The 27,829-nt window shown below is 36.2% G+C and overlaps 1 protein-coding gene across 1 annotated transcript; it reads left to right on the top strand.

Annotated features, from left to right (window-relative positions):
- Window positions 1–213: 213 nt before the first annotated feature.
- LOC114194845 (rust resistance kinase Lr10-like) lies at window positions 214–27,829 on the top strand. The gene is made up of 4 exons (XM_085665334.1): window positions 214–1,062; window positions 1,626–1,664; window positions 25,848–25,871; window positions 26,513–27,829. Exons 1-4 carry the CDS (start codon window positions 333–335, stop codon window positions 27,772–27,774), a joined length of 2,055 nt encoding a protein of 684 aa, XP_085521460.1. The 5' UTR covers window positions 214–332; the 3' UTR covers window positions 27,775–27,829.

Consider the following 27,829-nt stretch of genomic DNA (forward strand, 5'->3'; position numbering starts at 1 on the left):
TTTTCGATTAGAAAAAAAATACTCACTTAGCTGGCACTTATGGTTGTAAGATAAATAGTCAAATTCTTTATGTCACTGTATCATTATTATTTTTTTTTAAGGAAAAATGAAGTCCGTTAGTTAGGTGAGTGTCATAAATAGCATATATTTAACTTATGAGTTAATACAATTTGATTATAACTAAAAAACTCACATGATAGTTTTTGCAAAAATAGGCCTTACATCTCTTCCCCCACCAAGTTACCTCAAACCCTGTTAAATTTGCCTTTAAATATCATCTTCTTCTAACTCTGTTGGCAGTAGAAGTTGAGAAAGAAAAGAGTTAGGGCGTGATGATGTGGAGAGAGATAGCAGTGACGGTGTTGGTGTTTCTACTGCACAAAATAAACGGAGAAGATCATGGTTGCCCCCCCTCTTCCTGTGGGAAAATCAGGAACATATCGTATCCATTACGGTTGAAAGGAGACCCAGAAGGGTGCGGTCGGTATGAGCTATCTTGTGAAAACAATATAACCGTATTATCTTTGTTATCTGGAAGATTTCATGTGCAGGCCATCAACTACAATAATTTCACAATCCGAGTGGTGGATCCTGGACTTCAACCAACAAATTGCTCCTCCCTTCCTCGCTATTTTTTGTCTCCATCCAATTTTACTCATTCTCACACCGACACCTTAGATATGTACGAAACTCTTTATGATAAGTATTATTATGACTATATAGTGTTTTTGAATTGTAGTCATCCAGTGAATGGAAACCGTAAGTACGTGGATACTGGTGGATGCGTGAATTGGGAGTCCAAAGGTTACATATACGCTGTGGCTGATGACCTATTAATAGAGGATTTAAAAGTTGGTTGTAAAGTAAAGCTGGTTGCTCCCACATCTTGGAGGGGTTTGCACTCAAACAGATATTCCTACGCCATGATGCACACAGCGCTTGCCTATGGATTTGAGATTTCTTGGCTTCCTCTCCTCTGTGAGGGTCGTTGTAGATTTGGTAAACATGACTGCTTTTTGAATCCTTCCACCCAGAGCATTCAATGCTCCATTACTATCACTGGTATGGTGTAAAGGCTTTCTGCTTTTAATTCTAATTGATTTTCAACTTTAAATAAATTTCAATATTTTTTATTAATTAAAAATAATGTCTGATCCAGATCATGGCTGCTATTTCAATTCTTCCATTAACACGCTTGATTGCATAATATACAGATGTAAGACAGGCTTTCTGTTTTTACTTCTAATTAAATTCAAACTCTTACTAAATTGGAACATTTTTAGTTAATTTTTTTAATATTCAAAATTTTGACATTTTTTATTTGAATTGTTTGATATCTTCTTTACTAATTTATGTCATAGTTGTATTGTATAATTTGTATTGTTCTATCATTTTAGTTACTTGTTTGGACATTTTATTAATATAAAATTTAATAGTTAATATAAAATGTTATTATAAATATGACAATTTTGTTATTTATTTTATTTTCATTAAAAGCAATGAAAATCAAATAGAAATATAAGCATTTAGACAGTATGATCATAACGTTTGTGAGATTTTATAAGTAGTCTTTCTTGTGTTGTGATTCTCTGATATTGATACTCTGTTCCTTTTTTTTTCAATAGAGGCGACACCTACTTCGCGGCTGCGGTATTCTTTAGAGGGTAAGAATCCTACCTCTTTGGATTACCTGTTTGAATCGGCACGTAATACCAACAACTAATTTTAATTTTGATTCTACATACCTATCATATTCATATTTATAATCTCTTAATTTAAATTTGATTTTTTTATGTTGATTTTCTAATTTAAAATTTTTTTCCCCTCCATTTTGAATTTTCTTCTCTGTCAAATATTGAATTGATATATTTAATATTGTGCTTTCTGAAAATTTATAAATATGAATTTTAATGATTTTTAATAAAAAAATTAAACTCGTATTATATAGTTATAACATATTATTTGTGGAGATTTGTAATAGTGATAATTGAGATAAAAAACAACAAAAAGATAAAAATTCATAAAGAAGGGTAACAGAGGTGTAGGAAGTCTAACGATATAAGACAAAAAAATATAACAACAGTATAAAAGTTAAATTATCTTTATATATATATATATATATATATATATATATATATATATATATATATATATATATATATAATATTTTCTTAAAACTCACGATATATTAACGTGAAATATAAAACATTATCAGTCAAAAAAAAAAATATTTAATGAGCTGACGTTTTTCAAATAAAGCAACAATATATGAGTAGACGAAAAGATGATAGCCATTAAATGTAATGGCTTAGAAATAAGAAATATATAAAGAAGGGTATTGTGTATTATGATTGTGTGGAAATTGTTACAAGATATGTATTATATAATACTCAAAACTAATCATAAATAAAAGATCTAAAACATGGACTTATGCTAACATTCCCTTAAACTCACAATGCACAGCTAAATATATTGAGAGTTTGTCAAATAAAAAACAAAAATATAAAACAGAGTGTGACTTGGTAAATATCTACAATTTATGGGGACAAAGGAATAAATGGTAAAGATATAGTGCCAAGTTGAAGATGTTGATGAGTATAATGACAATATGTTTTAATATGTTTGGTTTGCTTATGAAATATTTTCCCTCCAAAAGACACTTGGAACATCAACAGATAACAAGAATGATCTTGTAGTCTCAACAAGATGATGATGTTTCCTTTCAGTAATGTCATTTTGTTGAGGAGTGTTAGTGTAAGAGTTATAATGTATAGTTCCATTAGAGGCAAGTAGGTAAAATCATTCAAAGTGTATTCAATCCAAGTCACAACGAAAGATTTTTATGGTAGTAGAGTGTTGGGTCTTTACAATAGCACTACAATTTTTGAAAATTGTGAAATAATTAGACTGACGTTTCATAGCATAGATTCAAGTGAAATGAGTAAAATCATCAATGAAAGAGACACAAAATCTAAAACCTCCTTTGGTGGATACAGGAGAAGGTCCCCACACATCAGAATGCACAAGATTAAAAGGGGTAAGAGAAGAAGAAATACTTTTATTAAAAGGTAAAGTGGAAACTTTTACCAGTTTACAACCACTAGAATAAAAAATATCATGACTGTCCAAAGTACTCAAGACTCTAGTAGACGCTAAAAACTTTAAACGAGAGGAAGAAATATGACCCAAACAAGAATGCCAAAAATAAAAAGGTGAAGAAAAAGAAGAAGACAAATGAAACGAAGATATATCAACATTAGAGATTGCAACTATTGAGTCATTGAACTGATTCAAGACATAGAGTCCACCTGGCCTATGAAATAGTCCAATCACCTTCAAAGATGTACGGTCTTGTACAAAACATTTAGATGGAGACTGTAACATCCCTAAGGAATATTACTAATTTTTAATAAATAAAATAGGAAATAAAAAAAATACCTCAGTTAATATGATACCATTTCCCAAAAACGCGGGAAATTTAAAACTTTAATATAACATAATTCATATGTTCGCAGTTACATTATTACAAAATTCACCAAAATCCAACATAATACATTTTACATCAAAAGTCTAAATAAGAAAATCCTTTCAAAAACCCAAGTAGCCCTGCATTCCGCCTCTAAGCATCTCCTGGCCTACCTGTCAAATCATCTGCTCCCGGATAACAAGTTATCCGATCATCCGCGCACACACACACACACACACAGAAAGGGTGAGCTATGCACAATATATAAAAATATACATGAAATAAATATGCCACCCATCCCAAAAATAACATGACTAAATATTTCATTGTTTTCAAATCACCCATCCATGATCTCACAGTTCTTCATGAGTCATATACATGAACTAGGTCTTGGAACTTCACTGTGCTCCCACGAAACTAACCCATTCGTGGTCCAACCCTATGAGCCTATCCTGCTCATAGTCCTGCCCTACAGACTCCTCATATGTAGTAAAACATCCAAGCCTTCTTAACTTGGACCCTGGCACGCATGCAATCACCATACTATAGACTCCTCGCCCAATAGCAGCTGACGGGAACATAACAGTTCCTTGCCCATCGTGCGCCCAACACATGTAATCACCATACTAAGGACTCCTCACCACTTAGCAGCTGACGGGAACTACACAGTTTCATGCCTATCATGCGTCTAACCATCAAGCACATCCCAGACCCCTATTGGACTTAGTCCTTCAAGCCCAAACCACAAACACAAGCATATAATTCCTATCCTTTAGGAAATAACAAGCAAACACTCCAAACAGTGCACAAACACATGGCTCCGTGCCATTCTCGTTTAAGCCATGTCAGTTCGCCCAAGCTAGAACCTCAGTCTCGCTTAGGCTAGCCCACATCGCCTGAGCGAGCGTGTAATAGTGGTTGTACCTCGTCATCTCGCTTAGGCAAGCTCTCCTTGCTTATGCGAGACCTCTAGTCGCTCAAAACACACAAAGCTCCTCGCCTGGACGAGGATTCACTCAACCAAACACCAAGTCTCATCGTGACCTCGCTTAGGCGAGCCAGCATACCTGTCGCTCAGAACCCCAAAACCTCTCGCCTGGCCGAGAAGTTGCGCTCAAAACATCCAAGTGTCTCTCGCTTGGGCAAGTGTCTCTCGCTTGAGCGAGAGACCAAGTCACTCAACCTCGTCCATGGTCGCCTAGGCGAGTAATGCGAACCAGAACCAAAAATGAGACTCTGCAACTCTCGCTTAGGCGAGATGGACTCGCTTGAGCGAGACTTACAGGGTTTCGAGTCTGTTTAAGCGCACAATTCACTCTAAACAATGCACAACATGCTAAAACACATTTCTATTCATACCAATTCAATTTACACACATTGCAACAACACATAGGTATTATTATTATAGGCTTTATGGTATGTTTAAGTCTCATTTAATTATTATTATAGGATGATTTCCAGCCCCTCTTGGCTTCCCCTTCTAGGTTTTCTTTTGCCCTCTCATATTCCCTCCAAAACTACACTTAAAAAAATAAAGTTCTTGTTTCTTTCCCAACCAAGTTTGAACCCACAACCCATCAATTATCATATCAAAGGCACAACCAATCCAACCAAGTCAAGTTTTGTGATACACTCCAATCAGTATAAGCTTACATTACCAATTCCATACTCATACATATTATAAAAATTAATAATAAAACAACCACACATAATTGGTATACATAGGACTCGAACCCAAGTCCTCTCATACAATCAAAGTACTCTCAACCACTTGAGCTAGTACTTTTCCACATCACATCAAACAATAATTAATGCCATAAAGGCTCTTTCTACCTGTATTTATTAATTTATTAATTATTTAATTAATTAATTTTCACGGGTCTTACATTTCCCCCACCTTTAAAAGTTTTCGTCCTCGAAAATAAGACTTACCGGCAAAAAGGTGAGGATAAGACTTCCTTATGAGATCCTCCATCTCCCAAGTCATCTCCTGGGTTGGCTCGTCCCAGAGAACCTACACAGTCTGAATCTCCTTCCCTCTGAGTTGTTTGACTTGGGAATCTAGAATTCTCACCGGTCCAACTCCCAATGTTAGATTCTCACGCACTTGGACATCATCCTGCTCCATCACATGAGTAGGATCCGCCCCATACTTCCTCAACTGTGATACGTGGAAGACATTGTGCAAGTTTGCCAAGTGAGGTGGCAATGCAATCTCGTACTCCACCGGTCCAATTCGCCTCGTAATCTGATACGGCCTGATGAATCGAGGAGTCAACTTCCTCGACTGCAATGCTCTCCTAATACTTGCGGTATGTGTAACCCTGAGGAACACATGGTCACCAGCCTCAAACTCAAGTGGCATCCTCCTCTTATTTGCGTAGGATTCTGCTGACTCTGAGTTGCACGCATCCGATCCTGTATTACCGTTACCTTCTCAGTAGTCTGTTGTAAGAATTTTGGACCAAGTACCATAGACTCTCCATCCTGCTGCCAACACAAAGGTGTCCGACATCTCCTGCCATACAAGGCCTCGTAAGGTGCCATCCCAATGCTGGAATGGTAGCTATTATTATAAGTGAACTCCACCAGTGATAGCACCTCACTCCACGTCCCGAGGTGATCCAAGATGCATGCTCTCAGTAAATCCTCCAGAGACTGTATGGTTCTCTCAGATTGGCCATCATTATGAGGATGATATACCAAGCTCATTCTCAGCTGAGTGCCCAAGGTGTTCTACAGCGACTGCCAGAACCTCGATGTAAACCTCGGATCTCTATCTGAGATAATACTAGTAGGCACACCATGTAACCTGACTATCTCCCTGACATACAACTCTGCTAGTTTATCCATGGACATCTTCTGATTGATCGGCAGGAAATGAGCGCACTTTGTCAATCTATCCACTATTACCCAAATAGAATCATGCCCCCTCACCGACCTTGGCAGGTGTGTAACAAAGTCCATGGAAATGCTGTCCCATTTCCACTGTGGTATGTCAAGAGGCTCCAACGTACCACCTGGCCTCTGATGCTCGATCTTCGCTTTTTGGCACACTAAGCAGGATGCTACATAATCTGCCACATCGGTTTTCATGCCAGTCCACCAAAAGGTCGCCTTCAAGTCTTTGTACATCTTAGTCATACCTGGATGTATGCTAAGACGACTCTTATGCCCTTCATCCAAGAGCATCTTCCTCAATACCCGACTGTTGGGTACACACACCCTCTCTTTCAAATGCAGGATACCATCTCTGCCCATCTTGAAGTCCTTTCTCTTCTCTGTACCCAACTCACTAATAATCTGTTGTAGTTCCTGATCCTTACTCTGTTCCACCCGAACCTCATCCAGGAACTCATTAGTGATCCTCAACATGCTGCACCGTATATGACCTGCCTCCATATCCAATCCCAGATTCATATCTCGCAGCTTCTCAATCAGCTCAAACTCCTTAATCATCATGGCCGACACATGAGCTCTCTTCTTGCTCAGAGCGTCTGCTACGACATTAGCTTTACCAGGGTGGTATAATAGCTCAAAGTCGTAATCCTTCAGGTATTCCATCCAGCGCCTCTACCTCATATTCAACTCCTTCTGATCAAACAAGTACTTTAAACTCTTGTGATCGCTGAATACCTGAAAATATGCCCCATACAAATAGTGCCTCCACATTTTGAGAGCAAAAACTACCACAACCAATTCCAAGTCATGTGTAGGATAATTCTTCTCGTGTACCTTCAGCTGACGAGATGCATAAGCGATAGGCCATTTCTCTTGCATCAACACACAACCTAGGCCCTGGTATGAAGCATCACAGTACAACTCAAACGTCTTGGCTGTGTCAGGAATAGCTAGTATAGGTGCAGTTGTCAATCTCCTCTTCATGTCCTCAAAACAGACTTCACACTCGTCTGTCCAAGAAAAAGACTGGTCCTTCCTGGTGAGTTGAGTCAATGGACTCACCATCTTGGAGAACCCTTCCACAAAACGCCTATAATAACCTGATAGACCCAAGAAACATCTCACCTCGGTTATTGTCTGTGGTCTCTCTCACTTCACCACTGTCTCAATCTTCGCCGGGTCAAAAGCCATTCCTTGGGCTGAGATTACATGGCCCAAGAATTGTACCTCATCTAGCCAAAACTCACACTTCGACAGCTTCCCATACAGTTTATGCTCTTTGAGAATTCACAGCACCACTCTCAGATGCTCTGTGTGGTCATCCCGACTCTCAGAGTATATTAGTATGTCATCAATAAACACGACAAAAACTGATTCAGGTACGGTCGGAATATCTTGTTCATGTAGTCCATGAAAATAGCATGAGCATTTGTCACCCCGAGCGGCATCACTACATACTCGTAATGCCCGTAGCATGACCTGAACGCCGTCTTCTACACATCCTCCGGTTTGACTAAGATCTGATGATATCCAAATCTCAAGTCAATCTTAGAGAACACTGCGGCTCCCCTTAGCTAATCCAGCAGATCGTCTATCCTCGGCAGTGGATACTTATTCTTTATGGTCATCTTATTCAACTGACAGTAATCAACACACAACCTCGAACTGTCGTCCTTTTTCTTTACTAAGAGTACCGATGCTCCCCAAGGTGATGCGCTCGACCGGATGAACTTCTTCTCAAGCAAGTCTTTTATTCGCTTCTTCAACTCAGCCAACTCCGTTGGTGCCATTCTATAGGGTGCCATGGATACTAGGCCAGCTCCAAGGATAAGATCAATGGTGAAATCTACATCCCTGCTCGGTGGCAACTCTGGTATTTCATCTGGAAACACATCCGCACACTCCTCCACTATTGGAATCACACTGATCTTCTCGGTAGTGCTATTCTTCTCTGTATGAGCCACTATCATAAAACAGGTGGTTCCAGCTTCCACTTCATTTATTGCTCTCTGGGCTAAGATTAACTCCAATCCCTTATATTCTGGGAATACCAAATTGCGCCATCCACAATCAATTATAACGTGATTGTTAGACAGCTAGTCCATCCCCAAGATTACATCCAGTCCTTCCAAAGGCAAGCACACCAAGTTCACCTTGAATCTGCGACCTGCCACTTCCATTGAACACTCAACGCAGACTGAACTGGTAGCTACTTGACCCGAGGAAGGAGTTGAAACAAGCAACTCACACCCAAAATCGTGTTTCACCAAATTCAATCTCCCCACACACGCATTAGCAATGAAAGAATGTGTTGCTCCACAATTGAACAACACCAACACTAAATAACCCAACAATAAGCAAGGCTCAAGGATAAGGTTACCTGATCGAGTAGCCTCTATGGAGGTTAAGGCAAAGACCCTACCGACCGCTCTAGCCCTCTCTACGGGTGATGCTACGGGTTTCTTCACACTCAGACTCTTCTTTTCTGGGCAATTATTTGCAAAGTGCCCATGTTTGTCACAGATGAAACACTTGCGATGGTCGCCTGACCATCCTACTCCACCTGTCAGCTGTGGGCAATTCCTTTTCAATTGGGTCCGCCACACTGGTAGCAAGTGGGACCTTGAGATGTTTGTGGTCGGCTGTATTTTTCATTTGCCTCGCCTTTGCAACACTTTTCTGATGTCTAGCAACGGGACCAAGGCCCTTCTCCAGGTGCTCAGCACTCTTGGCCTGTTCCACCAAGACTGGAAACCTTCTCTCTCTCAAAGGCGTCACCACCTTCTTCAGTTCATGTTTGAGTCCTCGCTCAAACTTCAGGCACCTCCACTCCTCAGTAATGTTCTGTGAAGAGTATCTCGCAGGTGCTCAAACTTATTCACGTAGTCCTGCACCGTCATATCCCCTTGTTGTAGTGCAAGGAACTCAACTTCTCTGCCCTGCCTGGCTGTGTCAGGGAAATATTTCTCTAGGAATCGAGTCCTGAAGTTTGTCCAATCTATCAGTTCCTCTCGGGTCTGCATCTGCTGTTGCATTCCTGCCCACCAATACTCTGCATCCTTATTCAACAAATATGTGGCAAACAACAACTTCTGCTCATCTTCGTAGTTCATCACTTTGAAGATCTTCTCACATTTGCGGAGCCACGCATCCGCTTCATCGGGAGAGGCTTTGCTAGTGAACTCCGCTGGCTTGTGGCGCAAGAAGTCCTCCATAGTCGGCACCCTAACTGGTGCAATCGCCGTTCCAAGCTGCGCTGCTACCAGTGTCTGCATCGCATCCACCATCCGGTGAATAGCCTCCGCGATGTCATCAACACCACTACTCCTTCTCCTCCTGTTAGCAGCCATAGCCTGGATACGCCACATTACAACTGTTAAAACCAATTCACTTAGTTAAACAAAGTCGTTCATCTCTTACCAAAATACAATTAAATCACACACACAATCAAACAATAAGCTCACTCCCCAAAAGCCCCAAAATATTTTTAAAATATTTCCAAAACTTTTGCTCTGATACCAATTGTAACATCCCTAAAGAATATTACTAATTTTTAATAAATAAAATAGGAAATAAAAAAAATAACTCAGTTAATATGATACCATTTCCCAAAAACGCGGGAAATTTAAAACTTTAATATAACATAATTCATATGTTCGCAGTTATATTATTACAAAATTCACCAAAATCTAACATAATACAATTTAAATCAAAAGTCTAAATACGAAAATCCTTTCAAAAACCCAGATAGCCCTGCACTCCGCCTCTAAGCATCTCCTGGCCCACCTGTCAAATCATTTGCTCTTAGATAACAAGTTATCCGATCATCGGCACACACACACATAAAGGGTGAGCTATGCACAATGTATAAAAATATACATGAAATAAATATGCCACCCATCCCAAAAATAATATGACTAAATATTTCATTGATTTCAAATCACCCATCCATGATCTCACAGTCCTTCATGAGTCATATACATGAACTAGGTCTTGGGACTTCACTGTGCTCCCACGAAACTAACCCATTCGTGGTCCAACCCTATGAGCCTATCCAGCTCATAGTCCTGCCCTACAGACTCCTCGTATGTAGTAAAACATCCAAGCCTTCTTAACTTGGACCCTGGCACGCACGCAATCACCATACTATGGACTCCTCACCCAATAGTAGTTGACGGGAACATAACAGTTCCTTGCCCATCGTGCGCCCGACACATGTAATCACCATACTAAGGACTCCTCGCCACTTAGCAACCGACGGGAACTACACAGTTCCATGCCCATCATGCGTCCAACCATCAAGCACATCCCAGACCCCTATTGGACTTAGTCCTTCAAGCCTAAACCACAAACACAAGCATATAAATCCTATCCTTTAGGAAATAATAAGGAATCAGTCCAAACAGTGCACAAACACATGGCTCCGCGCTATTCTCGCTTAAGCCATGTCAATTCGCCCAAGCTAGAACGTCAGTCTCGCTTACGCTAGCCCACCTCGCCTGAGCGAGTGTGTAATAGTGGTTGTACCTCGTCATCTCGCTTAGGCGAGCTCTCCTCGCTTGAGCGAGACCTCTAGTTGCTCGAAACACACAAAGCTCCTTGCTTGGACGAGGATTCACGCAACCAAACACCAAGTCTCATCGTGACCTCGCTTAGGCGAGCCATTCTCGCCTAAGCGAGCATACCTGTCGCTCAATACCCCAAAACCTCTTGCCTGGCCGAGAAGTCGCGTTCAAAACATCCAGGTTTCCTCGCGACCTTGCTTGGGCGAGTGTCTCTCGCTTGAGCGAGAGACCAAGTCGCTCAACCCCATCCATGGTCGCCTAGGCGAGTAACGCGAACCAGAACCAAAAACGAGACTCTACAACTCTCGCTTAGGTGAGATGGACTCGCTTGGGCGAGACTTACAAGGTTTCAAGTCTGTTCACGTGCACAATTCACTCTAAACAATGCACAACATGCCAAAACACATTTCTATTCAGACCAATTCAATTTACACACATTGCAACAACACATAGGTATAATGTAGACTCCATACAATTCCTATATAAAACAGTGTGCATTTAGTTCATGCATTCAATTTGACACCATTCCCGTATATACAGTGTATAAACCCCTTTCCTTCATGCATTTAGTTCAAAATTCAAATAAAACAGTACCAAACTCACAACCCCCAAATTCCCTCATGTGCATCACGAATTTCAGTGCAAAGTCTCATCAAAATCATATAATAACATACAACAACACAAAATTTGAGTTTAGCTCCCCTAACCTGAATTCTTGATTGAAATTGAGAAGAGAATAGGGATCCTTTGGTTCACCAAGTTCTTTGCTTCCACCTCTCTCTCCCAACTCAGCCTTGCACACCCAATTCAGTCTCTCACTCTTCAATTTTCGCTCTCCTCTCAAGCCAAAACGAAAAGAATTGCAAAAACCCTCCTTTCCACCTCAAATTTGCCTTTTATATGTGTGTTATGGTTGGGTTAATGGGCTGAGACGAATTTAGGCTTTATGGTATGTTTAAGTCTCATATAATTACTATTATAGGATGATTTCCAGCCTCTCTTGGCTTCGCCTTCTAAGTTTTCTTTTGCCCTCTCATATTCCCTCCAAAACTACACTTAAAAAAAATAAAGTTCTAGTGTCTTCCCCAACCAAGTTTGAACCCACAACTTATCAATTATCATATCAAATGCACAACCAATCCAACCAAGTCAAGTTTTATGAGACACTCCAATCAATATAAGCTTACATTACCAATTCCATACTCATACATATTATTAAAAATTAATGGGTTAAATATGTTTTTAGTCCCTGAACTCTGGTCAAAAATTGGAATTCATCCCTGATCGAAACTTTGATCAATTTTGGTCCCTAAACTTTAAAAATGAATGAATATAGTACTTTTAACCCATTTATGTTGACTTTTTTCAACATCTCGAATGTGTTTCATGTTAATATTGGAGTTGTTTACACCGTTTGACACATTATCAGCTCAATATTTACTGAGAAATGCGTTCGAAACCTAAAAAAAAGTTGACAAAAATTGGGTTAAAAGGACTATATTCATTCATTTTTAAAGTTTAGGGACCAAAATTTATCGAAGTTTCGAGTAGGGATGAATTCCAATTTTGGGTAAAAGTTCAGGGACTAAAAACATACTTAACCTAAAATTAATAATAAAACAACCACACATAATTGGCATACATAGGACTCGAATCTAAGTCCTCTCACACAATCAAAGTACTCTCAACCACTTAAGCTAATACTTTTCCACGTCACACCAAACAATAATTAATGCCATAAAGGCTCTTTCTACTCGCATTTAATAATTAATTAATTATTTAATTAATTAATTTTCACAGGTCTTACAGAGACAAATACATATTATATCCAGAATCATAGATTTTGCCAACAAAAGCAGTATTCATAATAAACCAAGTATGTAGTAAACATTAGACAAAGACAAATATGGTGTTGCAATGGTACCAATACCTTGTAACGGAACTGAAACACCATTAGCAATTGCAATTGATATGGATGAGTTAGGTGATAACGAAAAAAAAGAAGGCAAATGATGTGACAAATACATATTATATCCAGAATCACATATTTTGCCAACAAAAGCAGTATTCATAATAAGACCAAGTATGTAGTAAACATTAGACAAAGACAAAGATGGTGTTGGAATGGTACCAATACCATGTAACGAAACCGAAGCACCGTTAGCAATTGCAATTGACATGGATGAGTTAGGTGATAATGAAACAAAAGAAGGCAAATGATGTGACATATGATTAGTGGCACCTGAATTAATGATCCATTTGTCAGAAGATATATTTGGTGATCATGTACCTTGAGATTTGCAAGCCTATGTTGGTATGGGGCTGGGAAGCAAGTCTAATTTCTTTTACTAATAATTCATTAACAAAATTGTCAACAGAAGGTAGAGGGCTACGACGCAAAATTGAACCACACAAACTTTCAAAATCGCTACACAAAGCCATAAGAAATTGAACCAAACCTTGTGATTCCCTAAGAGTAATATACGGTGAAAAAGCACTTAATTATATAGGTTCAATTAAGGCAAGTTGATCCCATAGGGTTGTCATGACAGAAAAAAAGTCTTGAATGCTCATGTCATTTTGCTTTAGTGCACAAATATCTGTGTATACCATCAAGATAAGTGATCATATAACATCCTGACCGGATATTATTAATTTAAATAAAAGAAAATAGAAATAATAATAAAGAAAACCAAAACTACATTTATTATAATGTCTTTCCCAAAACGTGGGAAAATTAAAACCTTTATTACGCTTCTTAATAATAACTATAAATTAAAACTCGAAGTTTTACATCTCCAAAAACTGATAAATCAAATCCGAGTTACATAATAATAGAAATATCAATAAAATGAAATCCCCATGCTGCCCTGCTCCGTCGCTATGCCTCACCAGCACTACCTGCAACACCATAAGCTTCGTGTAACAAATTACGCAATAATCGTAAATCACAAACAAATAAAGTGAGCTAACAATTCAAATATATATAAAAACACATTTCAAATATATACACACACTTATCATAGAAACTTTATCCTCTTATTCCATAAAGCATGGCCATCACCATGTTTATCCATGTTCTACATCTTCAGATGATAACCCTAAGATGTCTTTCACTACCACAGGCCATAACTCCTGGTTTGACCATCTACAAGCCACAACTCATAGAAACAATGTGACAATATCATGTTACGGACCACACTCCATAGCGCGAGGTGGAGTTCCCATTATGAACCACAATTCGTATTCTCTACACAAGATGAGCACATCACCGGCCACAACATATGATTGCACAGTCAGGTGGAGACCTTCTGTACGAGCCACAACTCACACACTCACACTGGTACCACTCATTAGGCCACAACCTTGGATCGCCACATGTGTACCCTCCATTTTGAATCACAACTCAAGGAATGTCATTCCAAGTCACAACTCATGGAATGCTCTAGCAAGATGCATCCTTAAAGTATCACCCAAATTCTTGTAGACCACGCATCATGCAAAGAAAACAAGTCGTTGCCCTTACGTTATCACCTGGCGCTCCTAAGCACTGCCAAGCGAAAACTAGTTGCAGGCCACCTGGCGGAAACCTCGTGCTGTCAGGCGCCAAGCGCCTCAAAAGCCTCAACCCTTGCAGGTATCGCCTAACAGAATGAACCTCACCGCTAGGCGCCACACACTCTAGTAGTTTTTTGAATTTATAGATGTCTCCTTGTGGTTCAATATTTTCCGCCAGGCGCTATACCAATACTGTGACTAATACTGATTTGGCACCACAAAATATATGTTAACACCCTATAGGCATCATGGACCCACTACAAAATTACCAAGTTAATTTTCTCACGTTCAAAGGATATTGAACCCCATTTCTTATGACTTGTCCAAATACATAGTCTTACATGTATGCTCACACCTAACTAGCCATTCCTTAACATTAACTAAGAACAAACTATGCTCCTCAAATATATATCACACTCAGCAAGACATACCTATTTTCCTCATTGTTCCTCAAACATTGCTTGAATTTCTACTAACACCATGCAACATAACAAGTAATCTCTAGTATACTATTAAATGATGCACTTAACTTAGGCAACCCAATAAAGGAACTATAATTCCTAAGATATATTCTCCAATCATTTATTCTCAATTCTCAATCAGCTAAACCTCATTTGTACATCCTTGGGGTCCCTATTCTTCCAATACCCAAACCATCTTTACCCCTTCCAATATGTATAAAAGACTAATTTTCCAGGTTCCCTCTTATTTTCACATTTCTGCGTCCACTAGTTTCCCCCGATAGCCTTTCCCCAGTACGACACAACCTAACCAGCACGCATTCCCTTACCGTCAGGCAGTGCATATGATAATCAATTTTGTTCTACTATTCGCTTCAATAACTCAACTATTATTTTTCAACCCTAATTCACTTTCTAGCATGCATCAATATACATTACATTATTTATTCACCATCATTTTGCCATTAAAATATAATTTCCAATTTATTGATCCTTGTGAACCTTGTTTAATCCAAAGACTCCTAACATCATCCAATCATCAAAATCACAACATGAATCATAAATTCATAGCGTACATTCATTAAATAAACCCTAATAACCATTTTCCCTTGATTAGAATCATCCAGAACATGCATAAACCCCAAATCGAGCCAATTTTGCTCGGGTCGCCTAACGGGTGTTCATCGCTGCCAGGCTGTTTATATAAAACCCAAAAAATTGGGTGAGAAAGGTTGCGTCGCCTAGCGGCCAGTTCATGCGTCATGCGGTTTCCCATAGGAACCCATAAATACATAACAATTCACACAAGTCGCCTGGCAGCTTTGAAGACCCGCCAAGCGATTTCTGGAAAATTTCCAGAAATGAACCCAAAAACGACCAAAAATAAACTAGAGTACAATTACAATTCATTCAATATACACATTTAACAGACTCGTAACCAAGTGCGAGTTCAACTCCCCTAACTGTGTACTCCTTGTTCCAAATGAAATTGCTAGGGTTCCTTCTTGATTCAAATGACCTCTTTTTGCTAACTCTCGAACTCCCCGCAACAAGGTGCCTTTAATTATGCTCTAAGTGCCTAGAATTCCCTCCTTCCAATAGTCATAATTTGTAGTCTCAAAAACCAACACTCCCTCTCTCAAGTTTTCCTCTTAACTATGCTTTAATTATTATTAATAGCTAAAAAACATAATTTAACTATTAATGGTTGTAATTTCCATTCAAAGGTCGTTACTAGATGGTTTCCCAACCCTTCCATTTCCTCCTCAAGACGGCTAGGGTTTTTTGTTCCTTCCCATTCATGACAAAAAGAAATTTGGCAAAAAGGAACTTATTTCGTATAAACCAATGATCGAACACACCACCACCCACTTGCTAAATCAATGCACATTAAATCAATCAATTCATGTTTCGTGATAGTTCCTATTCATCTAGGATTATATTATCACACATCACGGTCAAGCATATTATTAAAATAATAACACAAATAAAATAACACACAAATAACATACACAAGACTCAAACCCAAGTCCTCCTAATACAATTATGTACTCTCACCCATTTGAGCTAGTACTATTCCACATCATAATTTACAGCATTAACTGTCATAAAGATTCCCATTACCCATGTTTATTAAATAATTATTTATTTGATTATTTAGTTTTTTCTCGGGTCTTACAGATCCCATACCTCCTTTGTAGTATCATATTTTTCAAATTGAGCGTCAATCAAGTGTATGGCAATCTTATTGACCCAAGTGATAATTATAAAGTTATCAACTTCTCATACCTCTTCAAGTAGTATCATAATCATCAGTTTGGGTGTCAATCGATTATTCCTTAACACCTGAAACATAACCCCACATAGATTTTCCACAAAAACAAGTTTTAAATAACATAACTCCACTAAGAATAATTTTTACCGTTCAATTACATGCCAATAGACTAAAGAGAATCATCTTTACGAGTCACCATGTATTAGAGGATTGCAAGTACCTTAAAATGGCAAAAATAACATGGTATGGAAACTTCCAAAATGCCTCAAAGCAAAAAATGAATTTGCGTTCAGATGAAACAAAATATGCAGAAAACTAACGAAACATGGTGAAATGCCTAAAAATTGTAAAAGATGCTTATGGCTTAGGGCTTTGGGCTTTGGGCTTTGGGCTTTGGGCTTAGGGTGTAAGGTTTAGGATTTAGGAAAGAGGAACTATTGCAAGAATTCCTTCTCAATCATGGATCATTTCAAGCTCTTGATACCTTGTAGAAATCAAAAAAATATATGAAGAATGATATTATGTATTATGATTGTGTAGAAATTGTTACGATATATGAAGAAAGAGATTATGTACTATGATTATGTAGAAATATATTGTCTCACAATATGCACAGTATAAGAAATATCACAACAAGTAATGGTGAAATATACTAGATTGTCAACAATATTTATCAAAAGACACACACACATATCATACATTCAACTAAATAAGGGTACTGAGAGAGAATATAACCTTTAGGACAATATGAAACTTAAACCCCCATGAAATAACACATTTCCTAGTAGACATTGAAGTGGGAACGTGTCAAAGGATGTAAACAACTCAAATGCTAGCATGAAACATGTTTGACACGTAAAACAAATTTAATGTAATTGGATTAAAATGAGTATATGCATTCATTTTTAAATTTTGAAGTCTAAAATGTATCAAAGTTTGTGACAGTGAAAATTTTCAATTTCGCATCAAGGTTCAAGGGCTAAAAACATACTTAGCCAAAAAAAATCATTAGGTGGAATTATGAACATCTAGAGGATACTAAGGGTTTGGAAGATCAGTAATCACAAAAGGTTCTTAGGAAGTCATGGTAACATCTTAAGTTGTAGTAGCACTAATATAATCCCTATAATTCTCAATTTCAAAATTATTTAAAACATTGTCACCAATTTTTTGAGAAAGCAATCAATACAATGAGATCAAACTTTGTAGGGTTATGGGACCTAAAATAAAGTGAATAAAATGGAATGTCCTCAAGAAAAAATAAATTGTAAAAAACATAGAGTTTTTAATTATACAGATCATAGCAACAATAATCCTTTTTTTTACCATCCCATGACCAAAAAAAAAACACATATAACAACTTTACCCTATATTTCATTGGGAATTGAAGCATGCAATAGAAGAGAACAAGTAGAATCAAATTATGGTGGTGTTTTCTTTTAGAAACACCATTCTAATTGGGAGTATAAGTACAAAAATTATGATAAAAAAAAGTACCCTTTATGATAAGTAATTTATAAAAACTTATTAGAAATGTACTCACAAATTACATTGAAAACATTTAAAAAAAATATTATTTTTAGTTTACCACAGTACAAAATATAATATATACATAAAAATAACTCATAATGATGATTCATAAACTAAATTTAACAATAAGAGGTATGATCATCAATAAAAAAGACATGATATAGGATCCACTTTTGGAATGGATTCTATGGATCATAATGAACTAAGTCAGAAGATGTATGAGAGGTACAAACACTACTTGTAAAAGGCAAGACAATAAATTTGACAAACTTAATTACAACCACAACAATAAAAAGTATCATTGGTTTGTAACTTTCCTAATACTCAGGTGGAGACTAAGGAAATTAAATAAGATAAAGAAACAAGTCCAAGGCAAGAATACTATAGATATATGATAAATGATGTAAAATTCAAATTTTAACAAAAATGATAAATCAACAATGGATGTTGCAACAACTGCATTCTTCAAATCATCCAACATATAAAGTTCCTCATGTCTAGGGATGACAAATAAACTCGTCCCCATGGGTATTGCCCGAACTCGTCCCTGTTTTGATGGGAAATCCCCGCATTGATTGGGTATTTTTTTAATATTTTTATTTATTGTATATTTTCTTTTTGCATGAGAATGTTTAACAGTCTTAATTTAAGTTTTCTTTAACATAAACCTTTCATTTGCTAAGTAATATTAAAATATTATCATTTTTATTCTATTATTTGTTTCACTCAAAAAATTTTCTTTATATCTCAACCATCGATTAGATTGATATTTGAAAAGTTTTCTTACATCTCTAAGGTATTTTGCATCTTATGATTTCCTTTATGCGATTTCATTCAATGGTCTCTCAAATTGTTTATAAGACACACATTTGATATTTTTTTAAATATTTTTATTTTTTGTTTATTTTTATCATGTAGAGTATTATTTTGATATTTTTTATATAATTACTTTAATTTTCTAACTCATTATCATACGTGTAATTTTTATCATTAAAATTCTTTAAATAAATTTTATTTACTATAATATAATGGTTTAATGTAATTGCTATGAATATTTTTATCACCATCCAACATATATTGAAGTTCAAAATATGAAAAGTCTATGCTAAAATTCTATTATTATTAGTTTAATCTTGGTTCTTTGTATGATTTTGATCAAGCGATGCATTATAATATTTATTAGTGTATAAAAAATATATTTCATTAGAATTTGAGAATTGAAGTAAACAAACATTTAAATATTTTTTAATTTTAATATATGTTTTCTTTTTATATGTTTTAAAAATATTTTAAATATTATCAACTAGGTTCATTAATATTTGAAAATTTAACAAATGTTTTGGTTCTCGTGAAATTTTATTTGATATTGTAATTTGAAATATATACAATTATAATTTTTTTCTAAATATTTGATGTTGAAGAAGCAACTCTCTTTTTATTATTGAATATTTGATAATATTATGTTTTTTTTTACCGTAGTTTTTCATTATTGTATAAAAATTAATTAATTTAAATTAGAACAGTAAGAAAACTGGTACAGGTATGAGTATATAGTCGTTTTCCTGGTGAGGATAAGGATGAGACAAAAATTACCTATTAGATTTGGGTATGAGGATGAGGATGATTTTTTTCTCTAGAGATGTGTGTGGGATAGTGAAACTCTTCCTCGTCCCGCCCAATTATCATCCCTACTCCTATCTACGCCTCCTAGATTAAAGATCCCACACATAACAATTACTAAAAACCAAGATTAAGTAACATAAGTCACCTAATTGATCAACTACAACAATACTCAAAATGAGATCAGGAATATATAGTAAACATTTGAAAGACACAAACTGCGGCACATAATGAAAATTATTAAATTTTTTGATAAAATTTATCAATAAAATCCATTGATAAATTCTATTTTCTCAACAGATTATTTTTCGTTGATAAATTAACTGTTAGGTAAAAGTTTATGTTTTAACCATTGTTGGTAGTTAGTATACTATCCGTTTCTAGCCGTTGGGTAGTTAATGTACTAGTTGTTTATATCCATTGAGTAGTTAATGTACTAGCCATTTATAGTCGTTGTGAGTATAATGGACAAAAATTGTAAGCCTATAAATTGTATTGTGGATGGCATGAATAATAAACAACAATGAAAAGTGAATAAGTTTATTCATCTAAGAGCTTCTTTCTCCTAACAAAGTGGTATCAAGAGCTAGGTAGATTGCCAGGGAGCTAAAAAGCTAGGTTGTTCTTGAATGTTTCAGTAAAAAAAAAACAAGAGTCAATTGCTCGAGTGTCTAAGTGAAACAAACAGTAAGAGAGAGTGATTGCCAACAACAATATGGCCTTACCCCAACTGATACAAAAATCCAACTATGATAATTGGAGCATGCAAATGAAGGCTTACCTCGGATCCCAAGATGTACGAGGTGTATTTAAAGGTAGCTTTGAAGAGCCAGCGGATTGTGATGAACAGACAGTCGCCCAGATTTTTGTGTTGAAAAGAAGACGAGTCAAAGATAAGACAACTATGTATGCATTGTACCGAGTTGTGGAAGATACAAGCCTTCAGAAGTTAGTAAATGCTACGACTTGAAAAGAGGCATGTGAGATGTTGGAGAAAACATATAAGGGAGATGATCGTGTGAAACCGGTTCATCTTCAAGCTTTCATAGGAAAATTTGAAAGGTTTCTGATGAAGGAGAACGAAGAGGGTGGTTGAGTTGAAATCTTGGGTGCAGACTGTCACAAACTGATTTGTTGAGAAAATTTTGAGGTCATTGACAATTGACTTCGATAACATTGTATGTGCCATAGAGGAATCGAAAGACCTCTCAAAACTCACGACGGTGGATCTTGTTGGGTCCCAAGAAGCCCATGAACAAAGAAGAAGAAAGACGAAGGAGGAATACTTTGGCCAAGCACTCCAAGCAAGGATAAATTTCAAGGAGAAAAAGGCGTTTGGAACTCAGAACACTCGTGGCAGAGGTCAAGGACGTGGTGGTCAAGGCCGACATGATTACGAAGACAGCGCTGCTGGTGTGTAAAATTAGCGAGGTCGAGGTGGAGGCTAAGGAGTTTGGTCAAGCAACAATGGTGAGTGCTACAAGTGTGGCAAGCTCGATCACTAGGTAGAGCTATGGTAAGGTTAGTCATTTTGCAAAGGACTATCGGTCTCAAAAATAGAAGAAATAAATCAACCAATCTTCTTATATAAGAGGTTGAAGAACAAGAAGGAATATTCTTGATGGCCAGTAGAGAAGCAAGCTTGGCACATGATGTGAAGAGCTTGGCACATGGTGGGAAGAGTTTGGCAAGGGAGGAAATTGATGAAGATGAGATGTTGCTAATAAGAAGCTCAAATACGAAGCTTAGTATGAGCTATAGGACAAATGCCAAGTTTGGTTTAAGTTAAGAAAACTACTCGGTCTGGTATCTAGACAATGGAGCTAGAAACCATATGTGTGGAGATGAAAACATGTTTGACGAGCTCTCCAAAATTGAGGCTGTAGATGTGCCATTTGGAGATGCTTCCAAGGTGATGGTAAAAGGACGAGGAACGATATGTTTTTCTTAGAAGAATGGATGAATTGGGAAAATTTCGGACGTGTATTACGTACCCAACCTATAAAGTAATGTATTGAGTATATGGTAGTTAATGGATAAAGGATACTCAGTCATCATGAAAGACAGAGAACTGGAGTTGAGAGATAAACTCGAACACCTTATTACCTGAGTATAAATGAAAAAACATAGAATGTATAAACTACAATTGAGATGTTTGAAATTCGATGTCAAGGATGACACCATGAAGTGCATTTTTGATTTGGCCATCTGCATTTTGGAGGGTTGACAAAGCTAGTACAAAAAGAAATGGTGCGTCGATTGCCAAATATAGAATTTAAAAACAATTTATGTGAAGATTGTGTACTTGGCAAGCACTAGAGAACCCTGTTTTCCAAAGATAACTAAGTATTAGGTGAAGGAATAGGTCGGCCTGGTGCATACAGATGTTTGTGGACCAATTACTCTTGTATCTTTCAGTGGTAAGAGGTATTTGTTAATATTTGTTGATCATTTCTCTCAGAAGACATGGGTTTATTTTTTGAAGGAGAAATCTGAAGTATTTAGGGTGTTTAAGAAATTTAAAGTAATGGTTGAAAATGAAACGGGCACAACAATTAAGGTTGTTCGGTTACATAGAGGAGGTGAATACACATCACCTGAGTTCATGAGATATTGTGAGGAGCTCAACATTAAAGACTTTTAACAACTCCATAGTCACCATAACAAAATATTAAAAGGAATAATCAGACCATTCTTAACATGGTTCGAGCAATGTTGAAAGGTAAGAATATGTCAAAAGAATTTTGGGCTGAAGTAGTGTAGTGTGCAGTATATGTGCAGAACAGGTGCCTTCATGCAAAGCTGAATGGAAAAGCACCACATGAAGCATGGAGTGGAAAGAAACCATGTGTATCTCACTTGAAGGTATTTGGTAGTGTAGCATATGCTCATGTTCTAGTGCACCAAAAGAACTAAGCTCGAGGACATAAGTAAGAAACTTGTTTTTTTTTTTTGGATATGATGAAAATGCAAAGGGGTATAAATTGTTTAATCCATTAACAAACAAAATTCTTGTGAGTCGTGATGTTGTAATAGATGATGAGAATGAATGGAACAACTTGACAGAAATAGTTCAAAGCTCGACAATGACAAGTGGGAGCTCGAAAACTACTTTTGGAAGCTCGACAAGTTTGGCCAATGTTCTAGCAAGACAACAAGAGGTTTCTAACAAGGAAGAAAAGCCATTGCAGGCCATAACTCGGAACCTACAAGACATATATAATACAACTAACGAGATAAATGTTGCGTGTCTTTTGGAAGATTTTGAAGATGTTAGTTTTGAAGAAGCCATGGTGAATGAGAAATTGAAGAAGGCAATGGACGAGGATATTATTGCTATAGAACGTAACAACACGTGGGAACTATTTGAGTTACCAAAAGGAGCTCGACTCATTGGAGTAAAATGGGTTTTCAAGAAGAAAATGACAGCACAAGATAGAGCGATATAAAGCTCGATCGGTAGCAAAAAGCTATAGACAAAGGGAAGGAGTTGACTATGTCGAGGTATTTGCACCTATTACTAGGATGGAGACTATTCGTCTACTAATTTCTGTAGTAGCTCAAAACAAACGGCCTATTTTCCAAATGGACGTAAAATCAACTTTCCTTAATGATATGTTAAAGGAAGAGGTCGACATTGAGCAATCACTCGGTTACATAAGGAGAGGTGAAGAAAAGAAGGTGTTGAGGCTGAAGAAGGCTCTTTATGGCATGAAACAAGCTCTAAGGGCTTGGAATGACCGAATTCACACTTATTTCATGGAAAATAAATATGAACAGTGCCTAGTTGAACATGCACTAAAGAAACATGGAGGTAGGATACTGTTTATAGCTCATTATGTTGATGACCTTGTGTTCATGGGTAATGATGCAGAATTAATCAAGAAGTTCAAAAGAACCATGGAGAAAGAGTTTGAGATGACGGACTTGGGGCACATGAGATACTTTTTCGGGTTGGGAGTCAAAAAACTTGAGATAGGCATCTTTGTGTCTCAAGAAAGGTATGCCCAAGATATTCTAAGTAAATTCAAGATGGCGAGTTGTAGCCTAGTTTCAACCCCAATGAAACTGGGTATAAAAGTTTCAAAGTTTGATGGAGGAGAACAAGTAGATGCCAATAAATATAGAAGCTTGGTTAAAAGTCTTCATTATATGACATGCACAAGGCTGAATCTGATGCTAAGTGTTGGAGTGGTGAGCCGACATATTGAGAAACTGAACTACTCTCATTGGAAGGCGTTAAAACAAATATTGAGGTATATCCAAGGAACTATATCACTCGGTTTACTCTATACTAGATCGAAAGAATATAAATTGGTGGGGTACTCAAATAGTGATTGGTGCGGAGATGTAGATGATTGAAAAAACACATATGGGGATGTATTTTTCATGGCAACAAGGCATTCAGTTGGCTTTCAAAGAAGAAGTCCATATTAACCTTGTCAACATGTGAAGCCAAATATGTTGCAACATAATGGTGTGTATGTCATGTAGTGTGGCTTAGAAATCTTATTAGCAATATGGAGATGAAACAGGAAAAAGGGACTGTAATACGAGTGAATAATAAGTCAACCATTGAATTAGCAAAGAACTAGGTGAACCATGAAAAGAGCAAGCACATTGATGTGCGTTTTCATTTCATTCAAGAACACGTGAAAGAAGGCAATGTGGAGCTAGTGCACGAGGGAAGCCGAGATCAAGTTGCAGACATGTTTACAAAGCCACTGCCTATTGTGTTATTTAATAACTGTAAGAATTTTATTGAGATGAAGGATAAAAGAAGCATTTAAGTTTACGGGGGAGTTTTGTTAGGTAAGCTTAAATAGAATAAAGTTTATGCTATAGTCGTTGTTGGTAGTTAGTATACTAACTGTTTATAGTCGTTGGGTAGTTAATGTACTAGCCGTTTATAATCATCAGGTAGTTAATGTACTAGCCATTTATAGCCATTGTGAGTACAACAGACAAACATTGTAAACTTATAAATTGTATTGTTGATGACATGAATAATACACATGTACAACAACGAAAAGTGAATAAGTTTATTCATCTAATAGCTTCTTTCTCTTAACATTAACAATTTATTGTAGTGTTAATGGAATTAAGGAGCCATCAATAGTCATAAAAGATATAAGATGGAATTTGAGTACAAAAATGATTTAGGACCATATGACAACATATGTGAGGTACCAAAATTAAGATCCATATAGAAGGAAATATACTTAATGAAATAGAGGAATGGATCATGTCATGTGACAAGTACAAGAAACTTTTGAATTTGTCCTACAATATCAAATATGCTAGTGGAATGTAGAGAGTCCTAATTTTCACTAACCAAAGTTTTACAAAACAGAATAACAAAGAACGATAAAATCAAAAATAACACAACAAAGAAGATAACCAAAAAACAAAGTAGAGTACATGACCTAAATCAAACCAAAACAGAAACATAAAGAAGAAGAGAAAGTTACGCATGAGAGATCACAAGAAGACACGATAGAACCGATATAGTGTAAAAAGGACTCAAACTAAATCAGACTGCAAATAGGGTCCCAAACCCCACAAAAAATGTATCGTGCTATAACAACTCCTAATGTGAAGGAGAAGATGTTGAAAAGTTTAATATCGCCTACTAAATCAAACGAGTTTACTGGTAAGTGATTAACAAATGAGTTAGAGGCTCTCATATCATTTTGATTTTCACCTTGAAACTAATTGACATTTTGTCTAATAGATATATAAGTCGAATTCTCATAATCTATGCAAGTGATGTGGAACTTCCCTCGAATGCTGATCTAAGAAATCCAAACAAGATTTCACCGTAAGACATAATTGATTTAAAAAAATAGTAAAACACCAAATCGACACCTAGATTTATATCATTGTTTATTTTGACCCGGTTTAGAAAATAACATTACTTTTAAGTTTGCCATTCTATTCATTAACTCAGATTTTTTATTTTTATTGTGCAGTGGTTATTTCTAGTATCATAAAAGGTGAGTTCCTCTATTTCTATACATTTGTTTTAAGTAAAAAGGAAACAATACTTTACTTTATCTCTATCAGAGGCTTCCATTGCTCTATTTCTATACTTCATAAATAATAAGTATGATGGAACAAGTTTCTATATAAATATATTTGTTTTAAGAAATATATAAAAAAAATTTAATAAATTACTTAAAAGTTAAAACTAATTTATATATAAACTAATTTTTAGAACTTCTGTTTCTAGTTTACTGATAAATTGATTTTATTTTTATCTTTTTATTGTTCTTTTATAAAAATGCTTTTGAAAAAATTTGTCCAAACATAACTAATTTTATTTATAGAAACTACTTTTTCCAAAATAGTTCTATAATAGTTTCACATTACTATTAAGCTTTTATTATGATGACATCTATCCCTTTCACACCGAACAATCTAGTAACATATACTTTTAAAAATTGCAATATGTTGTATATGTGGTAAGAGAGTGAACAACTTTTTTTTAAACAGTTATTTAACAACTTTTATTAATATAATAATTTATTATTATATTAATAAAAGAACATAGTAAGTGTTTTTTTTTTTAAAGGTGTCAATAATTTTTTTCTTTTTTTTATTACAATCTGATCACATTTGTTATATTAATTCACAGGATTGATTTTACCAATATTTAGACCAGACCGATATGGTGGAACTTATTTCACTGAAGAGGACGGATATGTCATTCAGTTTAAACCAGGATTAGTTAATTTGGGATATTGTGTTCGATACTTTCTATATAGATATGTTGCTGGCACGATATTCTTTGTTGCACTTTTGGTACATAAATGGAAAAGAAGGCATTCGTCGGTATATGAAAATATTGAAAACTATTTAGAGGAAAATAGCTTGATGCCTATTCGATATTCATATAAGGAGATTAAGAAGATGGCCACAGGTTTCAATGAAAAATTGGGTGAAGGAGGTTATGGTTCTGTATTTAAGGGAAAATTGCGGAGTGGACCTTGTGTTGCCATAAAAGTGTTAAGAAAATCAAAAGGTAATGGACAAGACTTTATCAATGAAGTTGCAACAATTGGAAGAATACATCATCACAATGTAGTGCATTTAATTGGATATTGTGCTGAAGGCTCAAAACGTGCACTTGTTTACGAGTTTATGTCCAATGGATCTCTTGATAAATTTATATTTTCTAAAGAAGAATATATGCATTTAACCTATGACACAATACACGATATAGCAATTGGAGTAGCACATGGAATTTCATATCTACATCATGGGTGTGACATGCAAATTTTGCATTTTGACATCAAACCACACAACATCCTCCTTGATGAAAAATTCACTCCAAAGATTTCTGACTTTGGATTGGCCAAACTATATTCAACAGACAAAAGTGTTGTGACTATGACAGCAGCAAGAGGAACAATTGGGTATATGGCTCCAGAGTTGTTTTATAATAATGTTGGAAGAATATCAAATAAATCAGATGTTTATAGTTTTGGAATGTTTTTGATGGAAATAGCAAGCAAGAGGAAAAACCTAAACCCCCATGCAGAACATTCAAGTCAACTTTACTTTCCATTTTGGATTTATGATCAACTTAATAAAGGGAAAGATTTAGAAATGGAAGATGTTAGAGATTTTGAGAACAAAATTATAAAAAAGATAATCATTGTTTCACTTTGGTGTATACAGTTGAAACCAAATGATCGTCCTTCCATGAATAAAGTAGTGGAAATGCTTGAAGGAGACATTGAAAACCTCAAATTACCTCCAAAACCTTCTCTGTATCCACATGAAACATTGGAAGATAGTCAAAGAACGTGCTCTCACGAAACAACATTGTCTGACTTTGTTGGTTCTTCAAGTTATTTCGTAGCCTCTAATGTTCCATTGAATGAAAGTATTTGATAGTGTAAATTATTTATTTTCATCCAACTTATTTGACTTGAACATTTTTCCTCTA

The sequence above is a fragment of the Vigna unguiculata genome, chromosome 8 (genome assembly GCF_037176805.1).
Source record: "Vigna unguiculata cultivar grain cowpea cultivar isolate G323 ecotype 2 chromosome 8, ASM3717680v1, whole genome shotgun sequence".
In the NCBI taxonomy this organism is placed as follows: domain Eukaryota; kingdom Viridiplantae; phylum Streptophyta; class Magnoliopsida; order Fabales; family Fabaceae; genus Vigna; species Vigna unguiculata.

What these genes read in the sequence shown, in the direction of transcription:
- LOC114194845 (XM_085665334.1), top strand. Translation starts at nt 333, where the DNA reads ATGATGTGGAGAGAGATAGCAGTGACGGTGTTGGTGTTTCTACTGCAC. An exon ending in ATGCTCCATTACTATCACTG is followed by an intron (nt 1,063 to 1,625) that starts GTATGGTGTAAA and finishes TTTTTTCAATAG; the next exon opens with AGGCGACACCTACTTCGCGG. An exon ending in GCTGCGGTATTCTTTAGAGG is followed by an intron (nt 1,665 to 25,847) that starts GTAAGAATCCTA and finishes TTTATTGTGCAG; the next exon opens with TGGTTATTTCTAGTATCATA.